The sequence below is a fragment of the Xiphias gladius genome, chromosome 21, assembly GCF_016859285.1.
Source record: "Xiphias gladius isolate SHS-SW01 ecotype Sanya breed wild chromosome 21, ASM1685928v1, whole genome shotgun sequence".
Classification (NCBI taxonomy): domain Eukaryota; kingdom Metazoa; phylum Chordata; class Actinopteri; order Istiophoriformes; family Xiphiidae; genus Xiphias; species Xiphias gladius.
Genome location: NC_053420.1, coordinates 2,759,794 through 2,777,145, shown reverse-complemented (window position 1 = coordinate 2,777,145; position 17,352 = coordinate 2,759,794). Strand labels below are relative to the sequence as shown.

At 39.4% G+C, this 17,352-nt stretch overlaps 1 protein-coding gene across 1 annotated transcript in view; it reads left to right on the top strand.

Moving 5' to 3' along the window:
- The window catches only part of LOC120806953 (serine/threonine-protein kinase 4-like), a 41,330-nt gene that overhangs the window by 13,206 nt on the left and 10,772 nt on the right, over positions 1–17,352 (top strand). Inside the window, exons 7-9 of the mRNA XM_040158521.1 lie at positions 105–242; positions 686–817; positions 1,049–1,259. Coding sequence (XP_040014455.1) covers positions 105–242; positions 686–817; positions 1,049–1,259 — 481 coding nt within the window. The remainder of the gene's footprint in view (positions 1–104; positions 243–685; positions 818–1,048; positions 1,260–17,352) is intronic.

The following is a 17,352-nucleotide window of genomic DNA, read 5'->3' as shown; positions in this document are numbered from 1 at the left end:
GTGTTTGAATGAAACAGCTTCAGTACGAGTGGTTGGGCTGAAGAAGTGTTTTATGATTTCATCGCCTCCATCTTGGGTGTACTGAGTCAAATTTCCTCCTCCAGGCCATCTTCATGATTCCCACCAACCCTCCTCCAACGTTTCGGAACCCAGAGCTGTGGTCACCGGCATTTCGAGACTTCATCAGCCAGTGTTTGGTGAAAAAGCCAGAAAGCAGGGCGACTGCCACACAGCTGTTACAGGTAACTCTATGTAAAACCCTGGTACCGAACCCGTTTTACCGATAGTAGATGAAGTAGCGTTTGTCAGGCATTATTTGTCCAGAAATTCTGACAACGGATCCACAAAATTACAGATGGTACACTGAAATCAAATCGAAGCATTTTACATGACAGAGTAACAATCTGCAGTAGGTGTGTTAATCAGGGTAAACTGGTATTACACATAATCTTTGTTTGGTTGATATAGAACACGTTTACATACAGCTTGCTTTATCTAGGGCCCTAGCTTAATTAGTAAAGACTGGATTTTTACTGTAGTTAAGAGCCATTAAAACTAGCCTTCAGCTGCTATCAGTAGGAGTGCATGTTTGCTAGTAAGGAAATTGGAAAATGTGTTGGCACATTTCTCATCAGTTTAATCTTTCTCTCCCACTTTCTCATCCATTCGTCTCTCACCCCTTCAGCATACATTTATCAAGTCAGTCAAGCCCAGCTCCATCCTCAGAGCCCTGGTCACAGACGCCATGGAGATCAAACTGAAGAGACAAGAGGAGGCAGAACAGAGAGAACAGGATGCTGAAGATGACAATAATTCGGTACAGACGTGAAGAATCCTAAAACATAAAGAAAACTGGTGAATGGGGAGGTTGTCCTCCGCTGTAGCAGCGGTCAAGCACTGAAGTTGAGACTGATAGAGTAACTGGAATCATTGTAGTTCATGTTCTTTGGATTTTTAGCTTTCCAGACCTAAAGAAATGAGCATTTTAATAAAATGATATTTGCCGTAGGAAGTCATCGCAGTTACATTTCCTGCCTGTGTGTTTCAGGATGACGATGAGGTCGACCAGGGGACAATGGTGCGGGCGGCGACAGGAGACTCAGGAACCATCCGGGCTGCCGGTTCTACAGCAGGTTCACTCGGCGGTGCGGCACGGACTATGATCCAACACGAGGACACGGGAACCATGCAGTCACAGCTGGGCACCATGGTCATCAACTCTGACGATGAGGACGAGGAAGAAGCTGGCACAATGAAAAGTAAGTCCCTTTAAGCACAGTCACATGCAGTGGTGTTTGATTAGGGCTTGGTCAGTAAATTAACCAATCAAATTAATATGATTAAATCTAATTTTGGTTTTTGCACAATCTGTAAAATGTCTGCGTTGTGAAAATCGAGTTATTGCAACGTGCGCAAGAAGGTTTATTTTATCGGCTGTTATCAGTTACGACGGTCCCGTAAACTGTGACGTGAGTAGTTATTAGTTACTCTACTTAGTTGAAGCATCCGGTAACAGTCTATAGCTGTATGGAATAACCTGTATTAATAAATACGCATAATGCTCAACTGTCTTGCACATGAAGTCCTATACTGAATATAGTGATGGTAATGAATCCTCCAGAAATATACTTATACATGCGTAGAGACAGATCTTCACGTCTGACAATGGCGACGAGGAGTTGGCCTCCAGTGTACTGAAAACAGTGTTAGAGGAACCAGGGGATGAGGAACATTCTGGCAAGTTACAGAGTTTTAGTAACGGCGACAGTGCATACCTGTTTAAAATGAGTGACGTTTAATGTTTTGGTCTTTCATCATTTTCCCACTTATTTTCTCAAATATGGAAAACAAAGAGACAGATTCTATGAATCGACAGTCATCAAAAAGTGCAGCTATAGAGTTTTTTGTCCACTAGAGGGAAGAGTTTGACCATTGCACGGAAGGAGGTTCCCTGACTTACCTGTGGACTGGAGGATCACTGGGGTGTCTGAGTAGCTTCAGACAGTGGCTAATGACTTCTGTTTCTGTTCTCACTTTTTTAATTGCATATAATGTTTTTTAGAATGATGAAGAATCCATAGATTAATGGTAGTTAACTCCTGCACAGTTTTTTTTGGGATGGGATTTTTTTTTTGTGGTTTTTTTTTACATTGTTTTTCGCTGTTGTGAGTGCTGTAAAGTTCAGAGTCTGTCTACTTTGACACTGTCCTTAATCTCAGAGAGCCCGATGTGTTTCGGGTCGTCAACTTGTAAATAAGTAATTACCATATTTACTGTCAGGAAGTTTCCCTCAAACATCTGATGAAGTGGTTGATACGACTCTGGCAAGTTCCATGTTGGAGTTTACAGTACAAGTTTGACTTTCTCACAATTTGTAAATGGTAAATACAGTATATTCATATACGGTAACTTTAATTTCATGTCATTACAACGTAAAGATTGTAACGACCTACATTAGTAAATAACCTATTAGCTTGATCTCGTTGAGATCAAGATTTCTTTTGCAAGAGAGACCTGAGTACAACAGAGAGAAAGAAAAACCAACATAGCCAAACATAAGAGAAACACATACAGCATCAGAGAAAATCACAGACATCACTAAAAAGATCTGAAGTTATGAGTTTGTAATTTAGAAGGCCCAAAGTAGTGGAAGGAAGCCTTCCCAAGTTCAGTATTTTCCCGAGGGGAAACGAGTGAAACAGTCCTGAGACCTGGTGTGCTGAGGATCGGTTTCAAATTTGAGAGGAGAAGTGATACACTGAGGCAGCTTTTGCAGGAGACCTTTTTACGTTAATGGAGAAGGACTGAATACACAATTAAACAAGTGGCCAGCTCGCAATGGATTTTTTCTCACAGGTCGCTGCAAAGAATAGACTAAATTACTGACCTCTAATTTTATTACCTGACGTCAAAGGAAGCCATACCAATACACCTAAAGAAACAGAATAACAATAAAAAGAGAGAGAAAAGAATGAAAAAGAAAAAAGGTTTCCCGTCATAACTTAAGCGTGATTGTTACACCAAAGAGTGCATTATAGGACAAAGGGTAGATCGTTATATCCATACAAACACATCCATGCATACATGTACACGTATACTGTTCTCTAAATTCAGGCATGCAGAAAATCCACATTTCTTGGCTGCATTTAGAAAAGCCACTGGACCTGTTACGATGTGTTTGGTATTATAGTGCAGACATCTCAGAACTGGGACACAGCTATGTACTTTTAAACTTGGGAGGACACATAAATGTAATTACTGTAACTACCTGGACAAATAGTAAACCAGCAGTGAGAACCGAGCACTGTTTGATAATTTGGTGGGCAACGGAGTCAACAGACTTATGTCAGGATCCCGCTTCATGCAATGAAGCCATTAATTTGTGCTGGGGTGTCATTTATTGAGAGAGATGGTAGCCCTGCTTCAGTCTGTTGATGTCTTTTTTATTTTTTATTGCAGTGTGGGAGTTGTAAGCGTTGGATGTATTAGGTGCTTTTGGAAAGGAGTCTCAATAAGAGTTGGACTCTGTTCATCAGTGCTGGCAGTCTGTGGTTGTGTTTTATGTGTTTGTTTTTATACGCACAGAATTAACCCCAATGAGGCACTACAGCACTCTGGGTTTGTGTTTGTGTGTGTGTGTGTGTGCGCGTGTGTGTGTGTGTGTGCATGCCTTTTTGTTACCTCTCTGGGACCTTTTCTGGTATGAACACCGAACTTGCTGGGACCTGTAGTCCTGTGGGGACCGACGCCTGATGAGGCAAAACGTCATTTCTGAGGTCCCGGTTAAGGTTGGGGTTAGGCTGTCCACAATGAATGGAAGTCAGTGCAATGTCTTATCAAGGATGGCTGCGCAAACTTGTGTGTGTGTGTATTTGCATTTGCTCTGTTTGACTCCAACAGTGCGAAACCCCGATCGTGAAAACACCACCAGAACACTTGCTGTACTTTGCTGATGAAAACAAGGAAGCTACGTCAAAATATCACAACTCCTACACCACCCTCCTCATGAGGTTTATGTTTAAGCCACGGGAGCGTGATAGCATTTCCAGCCACTGACAGGAATTGGCAGCATTCTGATGGTCACTGGGGTAATTTCCCACACTGCAGTGCCGTGCCGTGCCGAAACCGTCAAAACGGTCGGACGTCGGGGGGATCGAACCATGGGGTAATGAGCCACCTGCAGACTAAGAACAGACAGGTAGACTCAACACCTCAGCTGATTAATCATGCTGATTTAAACATAGACACGTGAAAGAGAGCGAGGATGGAACATTGCCGGATTCATCTCTCTGTTGAGGTGATGGCCTTTTGTTAATCAGACATTTTACCTGACTTTACGTTCATGTTCCTTACGGCTTCATTCAGACACGACGGCACACTTAAGACTTAAGTACAACTTACGGAAAGAGCGTCATGCTCGAGTGATATTTGGCACCTAGTGCAGCAGAGGGAGCAGAGAGAGAGAGAACAGTGGCGAATTAAAAAAGTTATGAGCGTGAGGACGAAGACTGTTTTCTGATCTCGTACAGGCTGCATCACTGGTTTTAAAACTTCTTTTGCCATTGATGTTTTATGAACTGTTGTGCTTGCCCCAGCCTCTTACAGTGAAATTAATAATACATCTTCACATCAGTTTGAAAATCTAATGTTATTTGATTGTGAATTCTGATGCAAGTTTTATAATATCCAACGGTATACACAAGCATTGACTGACAGGACGTAAGCTGGGACTCTTGAATAATTCCTACTCCTGTGGTCTTTCCTAGTTTACTAAATTGATTTTGTGCATAAGAGATGATTGAGATATTAAATTTATTGCAGTGATCTCAGAAGGAGGTAAGGGACACACATTTCTCTGTCTCTACATATTTAATTTAGTGCCGCTGCAGCCTTTGCATCAGTCTGATGACGTTATATTCAGACTTGTGTTGTGTTGGAAGTGATACACAGGTGTTTCGGGTCTGACAGTAGGTATGCAGTTGTGACTTTTTGTGCTGATTCAGACGTGGGACCAACACCTTAAGTGTAAAAGGATGCGTGTCTGAAAGGGCATTAATGTACACACAAACACACACACACACACACAGGATCATCCAAGTACTTTGCCTCAACACAAAGTGACAATTTATAAATCTCTGACGCACATACTCATAAATACGCGCGCAAACACACAAACAAACAGTCTCCTGTCTGATGTCCTACTATTGAGTTAGCATGGATCTCCACTGCTGGCAGTATAAACTGCATTAACAAAGGAACATTTAGAGTTCATAATTACATTAGTACCCCAATATCCTTCAGTTGTGTGTTTGTGTGAGTGTGTATATCTCTGTTGTGTCCTTTACTGCCTCTGCTTTAATGTCAACAAAGTTGTGTGTGTGTCAGCCTGTGTGTGCGTGCGCGTGTGCATGTGTGTGTGTGTGTGTGTCCCAAACTAATGACCATGGTCTGATGCCAAAAGGGCCTTGAGGATCAAGATTAGGTATTAGATCAGAAATTGATCCTCTGAATGGTTCTTAGCAATAAAAAACCTTTTAATTTACACTCATTAGCCACTAACCCTCAGTCCTTAGAATCTGTGTTCGAAACCTCTCCGTCGCTCCCGTCTCTCGAGAATACTACTACTCCGACTCATTCACAATCGAGATTTAATAAATGAGCAGTATGTTGATTATACCAGCAGGATATTCTACCTCTGTCGTTGTTGAAAATCGGTATACTTCGGGATTTCCGTACCCGCTTAGTTTTTAGATGTATTTTTCCAGCAGATAGCATTAGAGTTAAAGCAATTAGTTGACTTTTCGATCAAGGGAAAAGGAACTGGCAGCTATTTTGACAATTGATTTCTCGTTTCAGTAATTGTTTTTTAACTTAGATGTTACTGCTTTTCATTTTGTCATTACAAAAGAAAACATAGTGTCAGTGAGGTATTTAATATAATGATGCAACTTAAAACATCTCAGTCTTTATACAAAGGTTTTACTAGTGTCTTGGTGATTGGTTTTGGAGGAAGTCCACTTTTTCCATTTTTGGTTATTGAGTCTTTCAGTATTGTATATCTCTTCAACAATGTCCAGAATACGCACACACACACACACACACACACAGGACGGGAGTCCTCTTTAAACCATTTCCTCCTGATTGCCTTCTTGGAGGGAATTTTAACAACATATTGGTCCTAATGTATATATGTCATGTTACCTAAATATAGCACGTCACATGTCTTGGGTGATTCATGACTTAATATCACTTTCAAACGTACCCATTTCAGTAATTCTAAGCAAAGATTCCAAGCATTCCTTGGTTTCAGCTTCTCCAATGTGAGGATTTGATTTTTTTGCTTTGTCATTTAATAGTTTGGCTGTCTTTTGACCTTTTATAGACAAAAGATTTGTTGATTAATCAAAAGAATATGAATCGATAATGAAAGTAATTATTAGTTGCAGCTCTGGCGGATATGGACATAGATATTCTGACACCACACTGATGTATTTTCAGCAGCTAGTGTTGAAAAATATCAATTGAGGTTATTTAGAGTAGGCCTGGTCTGTATATTGACCTTTTATGGTACATCGATATATTTTCAAACGAGATATAGGATGAGACGATAAAGCGTTACTCAACCCATTTCTTATGCAAAGCCATGCCAGTGTTTGCATCGCTCCTTGCTTCTCCCTATGCGGTCCTACTTGGGCAGCCCACTCAGGTAGATTAAGACCCGCCCAGGTGGATAAAATCACTCGGTTTCATCTGAGGTAAATCGTACATTAAAACTCCTCGTTTCACTCTATTCAAACAGACTCGTTTTTGGCCGAAGACCTGTCTGAGTTGCGTGCGCCACAGTAACTGGGTGGGGACTAGAGGCTTCTCTGTGTGCAGCCGCCTAGCTAGTTTCTACCGATAGCCTGCATGTGAAGCATTTAGGGGACATCGGTAAATTGTAGCGTCTACCAATAGCCTGCATGTGAGCCGTTTAAGGGGCATCTGTAAATTGTATCTACAAAAAACAAAACAGGGGTCCCCCTCTAAACTGCACGAGTCTCTGCATGCACATCGATCACACGCCAGGCCACCTACCACCACAAGTAAATTCTCAACATTTGGGAAAAAGTAGACAAGCTTATTTTTGTTTAATGTAAGTATTTATTTTATATATTTTTTCATTTGCATGATTTGCAGCTGTATATTTTCAAACAGGGAAGGACACCCTGGCTTTGCCTTTTATTTTGATGACAGTCTATTAAAAATAAAAGTGCTTGTGACATCTAATATGTGGCTTTGACTTTAAACTGGACATTTAGCCCACTTTGTAGGAAACACCCGAGATATGCGAATCGCAATCAGATTGCCTTCCAGCCTAAAAATATAGAAGTAAGATTTTCGGTCTATATCGCCCAGCCCTAATTTAGAGAAACGGTTTGATTTAGTTCCATTTTAATACCAGCCTGTCAGCATTTGAACCACAGACATCGTGGTTCATGGTCAGCACCTCAACTCTTCACCTGGACTCCCCAAGAATTCAGTACAGTATTTAAGGCACAGATAAATTAAAAGATTCAGATCTTTGTGAAATAAGCCCTTTGAAATTCCTTTGTCCATTTTGTTGTCACAGATCTCTTACAGAGATCTTTTTGACGGCAGCTGTTTCTTGAAATTTCAATTCACAGGCTCGGATTTGATATGCCAAAAAGCAATAGTAATCTCTTCTGAGATCGGTAATGAGGGAAGTATTATGCTGTTTTAAAATATCAGTTCAAACATTTACTGCAGCCAAGCTCATGACACATTTCAAATGCTTTTTTCGTCTTCTGTTACTTTCTCCAGCAATAAGACAGAAACCGTGGTAAAGAGACACAAAACAGCAGCAAAAGACAAAAGTTAGAGGCAGTTGTGACATAGTCACTTTTCTTCTTTCTCTGTATCTCACACAAAAACTACATGAGCAGTAGCCGGTGGTCTTAAGTGAAGTGATTCAAACTCTCCCATTGTTTGAAATACATGTAGACGGAACCATTATGTTGACTTAAATACATTTTTTAAATCGAGTTTCCCATCTCTCTGAGCTTCAGCAATGTTCTCTAATCCTCAGATGCTTAGATGCTTTGCTCTTTGAATACAGTTAGCCCTTACCCTGTATTTAACATACATTTGCTTATATAGAAACCTGCATGTACTGTACAAACAGCACAATGAACTTCGCACACACTCAAAGTAAACACAATACTGTATTTTCCAATATCCTCATTGTAGTTGTGACTAAAAGGATTAAATAACTCTCCGTACCTGCAAAGCTTTCAAATCTCTGTACTTTATTAAAGTTTAATTTTGTTTTGGGAAGTTGTGGGAGAAGATGGCAGTCCTCTCTCAAGTCGACTCTGCTGTGGCCTTCCCCTTAAATTCAAACTGTGTAAAACTTTTACTTTTCTAAACTTGTGGTTTTCAGCCTGGTTTAGCGGCGGCAGCATTAGTGTGAATTTATGGGCAGATCAAGGCATTAACAGTTCTGTGGTTAGAGACTTCAATCCCACTGAGGCCTGTACCAGAGTTATGTTTATGAGTTCGGTTTCTCTGTTTGAAAAATACCAACTACCTGATTTGTTTTAAACCCTTGTTAAATATCACCACACCTTGTAATTTTATTATTAATTTTATTATTAATTTATTATTTTAATGAGCAAGTTTGATCTGAGTGACTTTGGATGCCATAGAGTCCATCACCACTCTAAAGCAGCTACAACAGCTAATTTTATAATAACAGTGTATCATACAGCAAGTTGAAAACAATGTGACAATGTGAAAGGGTTCACTTGAAGTTTTAGTCACCCACAGAGAATCATCAGCTGAATCTGCAGCTCCCCTCGGCTTTACGGAGCTTTACAGTGTGTGTCAGCTCATTGTTTATCTATCCAGACCAAAGATTTACTGCTCTGGTTCACTCTCAACGCTGTCACGGCATCATTTTCGGTCGCAGCAGGCAGATGTTTTCAGAGAAATAACTGCAAAAAGCCACTGTCCGCTACCTGCTCAGCAGCAAACAGCAGACGGACCCAGTCCGAGAGCAGCTGGAGAACATAGCGGAGCATTTAGCAGCTAAGGAGCCAGATGTTTCCCTCAGGAGCTGGTGGAGACCAAAAACAGAGCTAAAAAAAAAAAAAAGAGGGAATACTGGACTTAGATTCATCACGTGACACAAACACGACTCAAGATGAAGGATCATGTTGCTTCTGGAACTGCTGGCTGTGTAAATGAGAAACTGTTTGCTAACTAGTTCAACTTATCAACTTAAAAGGTGATGATACATCAGTGTTGTGTTCACACCTTGTTTCCGCTTCCCCCCAGGTGGCCAAAAAAATCAGTTATTGCAGGTTTAAACCTGGAAGACTTCTACAAAGTTCCACCAGGACAAAAAGCAGCTTTTATACTTTTTAATCCATAGTAAACACCAATGTGTCCACTTCCTGCTGTGACTGCTGTGAGGTGATTTATGATCTGATTGGTCAGAAAAGGCACGACAGAGAGGAGACAGTGTCAGAGCAGATGGAACAAAATAATGAGCTTGTCAGTGGGTGACAAACAGTAATGGAGAAAACCTTTTTTATTACTCTTTTTTTTTTTTTTAGCTTGTGTCTCATCAGCTGATGACAGTGGGTCTGGGCCGTCAGGCAGCCTCTCCGCACCTTTCAGTGTCGGTGCAGTGATACAATTTAGTATTGTAATTAATTGCCCCATTGCAATAAAATCAGTTTGGTTCATGTTGCTTCCAGTAAAAACATCCAAGCACTCCCTCTTCTTTTCCATTCTCTCATCATTGAGTCTTATCCGTCTGTTACCAGAATGTGGAAAAATGATGAAAGGCTAAATGTCATGAGAATCTGTTCATTAGAAAATGGTGTATGGGTGTTGCAGTGACTGAGCTTGTTAATATAATGACAAAATTGAATCTATCTCATGAGTTTTGGTGCGCCACTCAAGTCCGCTCATTTTTTCATCCCTCGCCACTGTTTACTGATCAAACAAATGCTGCTAGAAAAAGTCAAATAAAAGTATTCATGCAGCTTCTCTTTACATTTCTTCTCATTTTCCTTTTTTCACTCAGCAGTCTCAGTTTGCTATGTCACCAGCTGTTTTTTGTTTGGGGGGGGGGGTTCAGATAGTATCATCGATTTTGTGTGTTTGTGTTTGTGTGTGTATGTGTGTGTGTGTGTGTGTGTGTGTGTGTGTGTGTGTGTGTGTGTGTGTGTGTGTGTGTGTGTATATATGTGTTTGTGTGTGTGTATATATATATATGTATATGTATATGTATAATCATATATATTTATATACGTATGTATATATATATATGTATATAGATAGATATATATAGATATATAGATAATATGTATGTATATATGTATGTATGCATGTATAATATACAGCATATACTATATATTTTTCTTTATCTCATTTTTTGCTCACTCACCAAATGGTTTGTGTCTCTCAGTTACACAGAGATGGGATTCAGACCAATACGTGGATGATGTGAGTCAGGATGTGTTTGAGAATCTGCTCAAAAATTTTATTCATTTAAAATGTGCACGATCGATGTTATAAAACATTTCAACTAGGCGACATAAAAATTGGACCACGTAAAGTCGATACTGTATATCAAGTGTTCCCTGTGTTTGTCAGAGTACTCACAAATCAAAACAGTCAAATTTATGGTTTTCTCTGATGTCTAAGGCTGAAGTTTTAAAGTGAAAAATCATGTTTTCAAAACCTCATATGGTGCGTGAGCGTGTTTTCGGGAGAAGCCCGTTTGAGCAGAAGCTAGGTTAACACTTCTTAAATTGAGTTACATAGCAGAAAGATTAGCTGAAAGAAAGACAGAAACACCGCAACTTTCCTCACTCAGGAACTGTGAGATTATAAAAATCTTCAAAGAAGAAGTTATTATGGTTGTGTGTACATATTTTTACAACGATGATCATTTCACTTGAATAACTGCGTGGGCTTTCATACCCTTGATCTTTCTGCTTGAACATGTGTGGCTTCAATACAGTTGTGATACTAATCGTCACAATAATGAGTACACTTACACAACAGTTCCTAACACATGACAGAAAATAAACTTTAAAATGTATACATCCAGAAGTATAAAAACACAAGACACAGGAAACACTCCTCACTAGCTTGCTTGCCTCCACATGGGGCTGGCGTAGCAACCAACAAAGCACAGCAGGTCACAATTTAAAGGAATGTGAAGCACAGTTGGAAAGCGTCTTTGGCCAGTCAGATAATTGCCTCAGTTACCCGACAACAACAGATACCAAAGTGGAATCAAAGACACATTAGGTCATGGATTTTTGGATCTGATTATGTTGAAAAAAACTCCATATTGGGAAAACTGTGGCTTGTTTCCTTGAACAATGACTCCTCCAAGGTCCAAGCTCTTGGCAGTTTAATCCTGTGCGTAGGCACCTGGCAGCAGAAATGTAGACTAAACAAACATGAATTCTTTTACAGTCAGGGGGTACTACACGTAAAGCTGATATTGTACTTGAGTGAAAACAAACTTACAGAGCCAAAAGATCAGCCACGAGATGCTGGGGATATGCTAATGTGAGCCAACATCTTAGTGTCTCTGCATTAATCATCATTACCAAGCTAAGAATACACACACAGTGTAAATAATAGCTAGGTGGCCATCTGTTTCTGAAAAATATACTGTAAGGTTTTGACATCAGATGGCTTGTCTCCTTGTTGACTGTTGTGGTTTAATCTTGCATTTTGACCACCAGGAGGACGGCAGCTTATAAAAAAGCGTACAGCAAGAGAACCTTGATATACTGTCAGTGCTTATGGCTAGCTAGATCAAAGACTACAGTTATTTTCTCAATTAATCAAATTCTCTTCACAATGTTGTAGTACCAGTGGTGTCTTCACATGTTTTCTTTTGTTTGACCAACAGTTCAGAACCCCCAAAAATGTATTTTAGTATAATGTATGACCAAGAAAAGCAGCGAATTTTCACATTTTGAACCTGGAACCCTCAAATATTTTGCTTTTTTGCTTGAATAATTATTTAAGGGATCAATCAATTATCAAAGTATTTGCTGTCTAACTTTATTTCTATCAACTAATCAATTAATCGGCTAATCATTGCAGCTCTATAGCTAACCTGTCACCAAACAATTACGTACTTCTATGTTTAGCAAATACATAGCCACGTATTGTTGACATCCCATTGGAGTCATCTTTGTACTGTTGAATGTCAGTCCAATACTCACTGGTGTTTTAACTGGTGTTTGGTTAACCAGCTCTTTAGAAAACATCAGCCAGAGCCATTAGAAATCAGTCATATGGACTGGTCAACCAGAAAAATGAGCTAAAAACTGCATAAAGTAGCAGACTTGGTTCTTGGTTGATTCTCAGTGGGAAATACAGTACTAACAGTTCTTTCACATTATGGGAAGTCAATCAAATGCAAATCTCTGTTGTAGTCAGTGTGTTTACACACACTCAAGATACTTTCGAGAACCTTGTTCTCTAAAACTTCTAGAAGCTACTCTATGACAGTTTCAACCTCAAGTGCATATGAATGCACTGTGTGTGTGGCACAGCAGCTGCAATACTGTTGCTATTGAAGCTAATAAACCTTTGTTCAAATTGGCCACAAATGGACAGCTGTATCACACTGTGCTAGCTAACTGGTTAGTTACGTCAGTTATTGTGTCCTGCACATACAAGTGCCCAACCCAGATGGATTTCTGAGACACCAACAAATACCACTGCAGTAGTGAAATATTTGTCATGAACATAACTTGTAACATTACCTTGTGTCTACATTTCCCATAACAAACCAGGTCTCCTCTCTTCAGGTAGACCTGTAAACCTGATTGTTTCTAAAGCTAAAGGTAATTACCTGTGCACACGGAGATCTTTTGACGTTTGGTTAAGTTCTTCTTCACACCAGATTCCATTTAGTAGTTGTTTGTCATCAGACAAGATGTTGGTAATTTAGGTTTGTATCGAAAATGAACAGGCCATCTTTCCCTAGAGGATCTGGAACAATTTGTGCTCGGCATCATGAATATTACACCGAAACCTGTTTTGAAATATAAAAAAATAATTAACTCTGTTATCCAGGGATGTCCATGGAAAATGTCCCAGTTAAAGATCTTTCTAATGAGCCACTGCTCAGGCAATTTTCAGTCCATTTTAAAGATGAAACTCCTCACATTTATATCTGATGTTTTGAGGTTTCCATTCCCTATTGCAACTAATTGCCAAAATTGGGTTAACAATATAAATGCTGAGTAGGAGATCATTAATGGGATGGGTAGTAAATAAAAAGACAAGCCTTAATAAACGAGGGGAGAAAATTGATGCCACGCAGCATCGAGACCATTGCGGCAGCTGGTAATGGCCCAACAATTTAAGACACATTATGTTGGGGTATTCTTTAATATGTCACGTGTTGATACACTGATGTACATTTTAGGGCCTTTAGCTAAATATACTATTGAGTGAACCCCAAGCATAGTTTGACATTGTCTGAATTATCAGCTGTGGCTCAGCCGGGGAACTGGAGAGCCAAGTTTCAGCCCTGCTAAATCTGGCGTCTTGGATGTAATCTCTAAACGAGGGTTACTTGGAGATTTAGGAATTTGTGGTCAGGGATATCCCAGGTTATAAAAACAGGTTTGAGTTTCAGTGTGTGTATGTAGACTCTCCCTGATTAGATTCAAAGCAAGATATTGAAACCCTTCCAGCTCCTGGATTCTTGTTTTCAGCTGACCTTACACTCTGGAGAGAGCAAACAAAAGAGGTTTCAATCACTTTAAACAAATAAAGATAAGTTTAGTCCCTCTTTATATCAGAAAAACCTTTTACTTATCTAATGTAAATGCTATAAAACCTGATCAAAACACTCTATGTCCATTACAGCTTACAACAGTTCATCTCTGAGTCACGGTCTTGGCACTCCAGTAATTATTTGTCCATTTACAGTATATAATCTGATTATTGGCCATAAATTTATTTTAAGTACACATGAAAACCAGTTCTCATTTCCTTTTGATATGACATCAGATTTTCCTCTATCCAGGACTTTACTGTCAAATTAAAACAAGCCTGAGAGGAGCAAGATGTTGCTATACTGTAAATCTGTGAATAATCTTACATGATAATAATGAAGAGTTTAAGGGTCAACCTAATAAACCACAGTGAAAAGTAAATAATATGAAGTCTTAGCAGCAACTGTTTGCACAGCATTCACAGTTTACTGTATGAGTAGATGCTGCAGCCTCTGTAACATCACAGAAGCTTATTAAAGCCATAAATCAAACACTGAACTAAACCGATGCACTCGCTGATTTTTTTCCACTCGTGGGCTCATCTGGGCAAAATTAGCAATGCAGACAAGGATTTGTCCAGTGAACCAGTACTGTCTCAGCAACTCTACACACCGGTATACATATACTAACACACTGATGCTGTCTTTATCCACACACGTATGTCATCAATCCAACACTTATTATGTCCCATTCATGACCATATATACAGAATAAAGGTTCTTTCAACTTTTTCCCTTTTAGGATCCTTTTTTTTTTATGTTCCTCATCTTTTCTGTTGCAGTTTTCTGTTTTTTTTTTTTTAGTGTTGTAATTTTCCTGATATGTGTATCTCAAATGCATACATAATTGATTTCATTTTTATTGCATTTTTTTAAATACTCGGTTTTATTATCGTATTATCACAGACATTAGACAACATAACATTACATACATTTCTAATTATATTTTCATTGCACAAAAAAGAAGAAAGAAGACCTTAGACGGTGTTAAAAAGCCTCGTTGTGTAAACTGTAAAATGATTTTATATCGAATTGTGGGCTGCTGGGGACATTATACACCTATAAACTAAGTTATTGTTGAGGAGTTTCAGTTACCACCATCGGAACTGTAGACCTGCCACTACAGAAACTTATGAATCTCATCATCTAATAATGGGCGAGTGTCAGTTTTAGCAAAAATTTATTTTTACTAAAATGAGTTAATCTTTTATCCATTTTCTGGTTCAGTTTGTGTTATTTTATTCATTTGTTTCATCGGTAATTATTGTTGTGTGCTTCTCAGGAAGTCTTGAAAGGAGACTAGGTCAAAACCTTGTATGTGGCTGGACCGCAGTTTATCTGTTTGCTCCTGTCCTACTCTCTGTGCTCACATGTACAGTAGTTTAATACAACTGAATGTCCAATAAAGCTGTTCTCATTTTCACATTTTTCTGTTTCTGTTGTCAGACAACGGAACAAGTATGAAATAGTGACTGAAACGCAGCCCATTAAAACTGTATGTTAACCAGCAGTCATTTCCAAGCTGCTGCCCTGCACTGCTAAAATACTGATTTTTATAACTGTCATCGTCTGACAAAATCGCCACACACATAAGTGAAAGACAACAGCTGTGCTGTGGTTCCGGCTCTATTCACCTGTAAAATGATCACTCAGAGTGAAAGTTAGAAGCTCATTCAAATCTGTGGCAGCTACCGTGCGATCAATTGAATGAGACGCGTAAAGTAGCTAAGGTTCTGTCCAAACAGTCCCTAGATTTGTCACTAGGTACTTTTGTGAAGAAAAATCGCTAAAAGGGTATGAAAAGTTGATAAATCTAGTGACAAAGGCACCAAGTTGGCCACACTGCTTGTGAACACCACCCTGATGATGTGATAGAAAATGTTTTCTAAATTCATTTTGAAAGCACAACGACCAATGAGGAAGCTCAAACACTCGGCCGGCCGACCAATGGTGTAACTTTCTCACACACTCACTCGGACATTCCTGTTTCTTAGTGCTGGTCCCGCTCTTGTGGTCCTGCCAAAAAAGAGATATATTAGTAAATAATTCAAGGCCATGTCGTCCCTACTGGTTTTCCATGATACTTTAATTTGGTGGCCGGTATGATGGTGAAACGGGCATTAAATTGTATTCAATGTTGCGTTGAAAAGGCCTTTAAAAATCTTAAATTTGACTTTGTGAACCATACAGAAAGCCTAATGAAAATAGCTTTCCCATTTCAAATGCTGTTGTTTTACAGAGACACGTGAAGGACTGAAAGTCGTCTTTGCAGTCATGTAGCTTAGACCTATGTGAACCACTCCTCTAAATGATTTTTGCATTTTCATTTAGAAATACCTCTCTGTCCCACTGCACTCATTCACATCTTAAAAGTAGTTGTGTTGTTTGGGAGGACTTGATGATTTTTTGATCCCCCATGTAATCATTACAAATTGTAAAAAGAGGTCACGTGCAGCCAGTATATGTAAATATGGTTGATAATTAAAATAAATTAAAATGACATTACTGCTGAGAGAGACAGGCTGGTCATACTGTAGTTCCTGAGTTTAACGCCTCTGTGAATTTAATCAAATAAAGCACCTTTATAATGCTTGTAGGTTTTAGAAGTCAAATGCCTTTTAAACTGATTGAAAAGTTCATCTTAGTGGTTTCACGTTTTCAGTAGCATGTAGTGCGCTCGGAGGAAAATGCATTCAAATATGTCTTTGCTGTCAGTGTTAAATGTCTTTCCCCCTCTTTTGACCTTCATGTCTGTGAGTTTTAAAAGTGTCAAATTTCAGGGGACTGGTCCAAGTGACTCACTGGTACTGATAAACAATTGTCTCAAGTTAGCACAAGTATATTATGGTAATCTTGTTCCGTACCTATTGCTGCTTTAATAACGCAATATTTTACTGATCCCCGAAGGGAAATTTTCTTTATGTTTGCCCGGTAAATGTTGGGGGGGTTGATCAGGGACACTTGCTTGCTTACATTAGTGTTGGCACTGACATCTCCTGGTTGAAGGACAGTTTTCACACTCATGCCACACTGCTGCACACATTTTAACACTGATTCTAGAATATCATTGTAATCTGCTTGTGCAAACTGCTGCTGTCTTTGCTTGTATAGTTTCATTTTTGGATGCAACTGGCTTGTAACTAGCTTGTAGTGGAAGTCTGCTGTCACTGACTGTGTGCGCCAAGAAGGGGGAAACTTGTTTTGCTTTGCTCTCTCCGGCTGCAGCCTCTTGTGGCCTTTAAGCTGACTGGATGCTGAATCTGCAGTGATGGTGCAGTGAGTTAGATTGTTGACCTGCATGCTCACAATAGTACAGTGCTTATTAACAACAACAACAAAAAAACAGTCACCACCCTCTCTGACCTTTTCATGCTTTATATTAATTGCAAAATGCAATCTCAGTGGATGCTATTAGAGTGTTTGACACTGGTTAAAAGGCCAAAAAACACACAACTAATTTCTGATAAATTATTAAAATCTAACGCCAGCAGAGGGCCGCCTTTATCGAAAAACAAAAA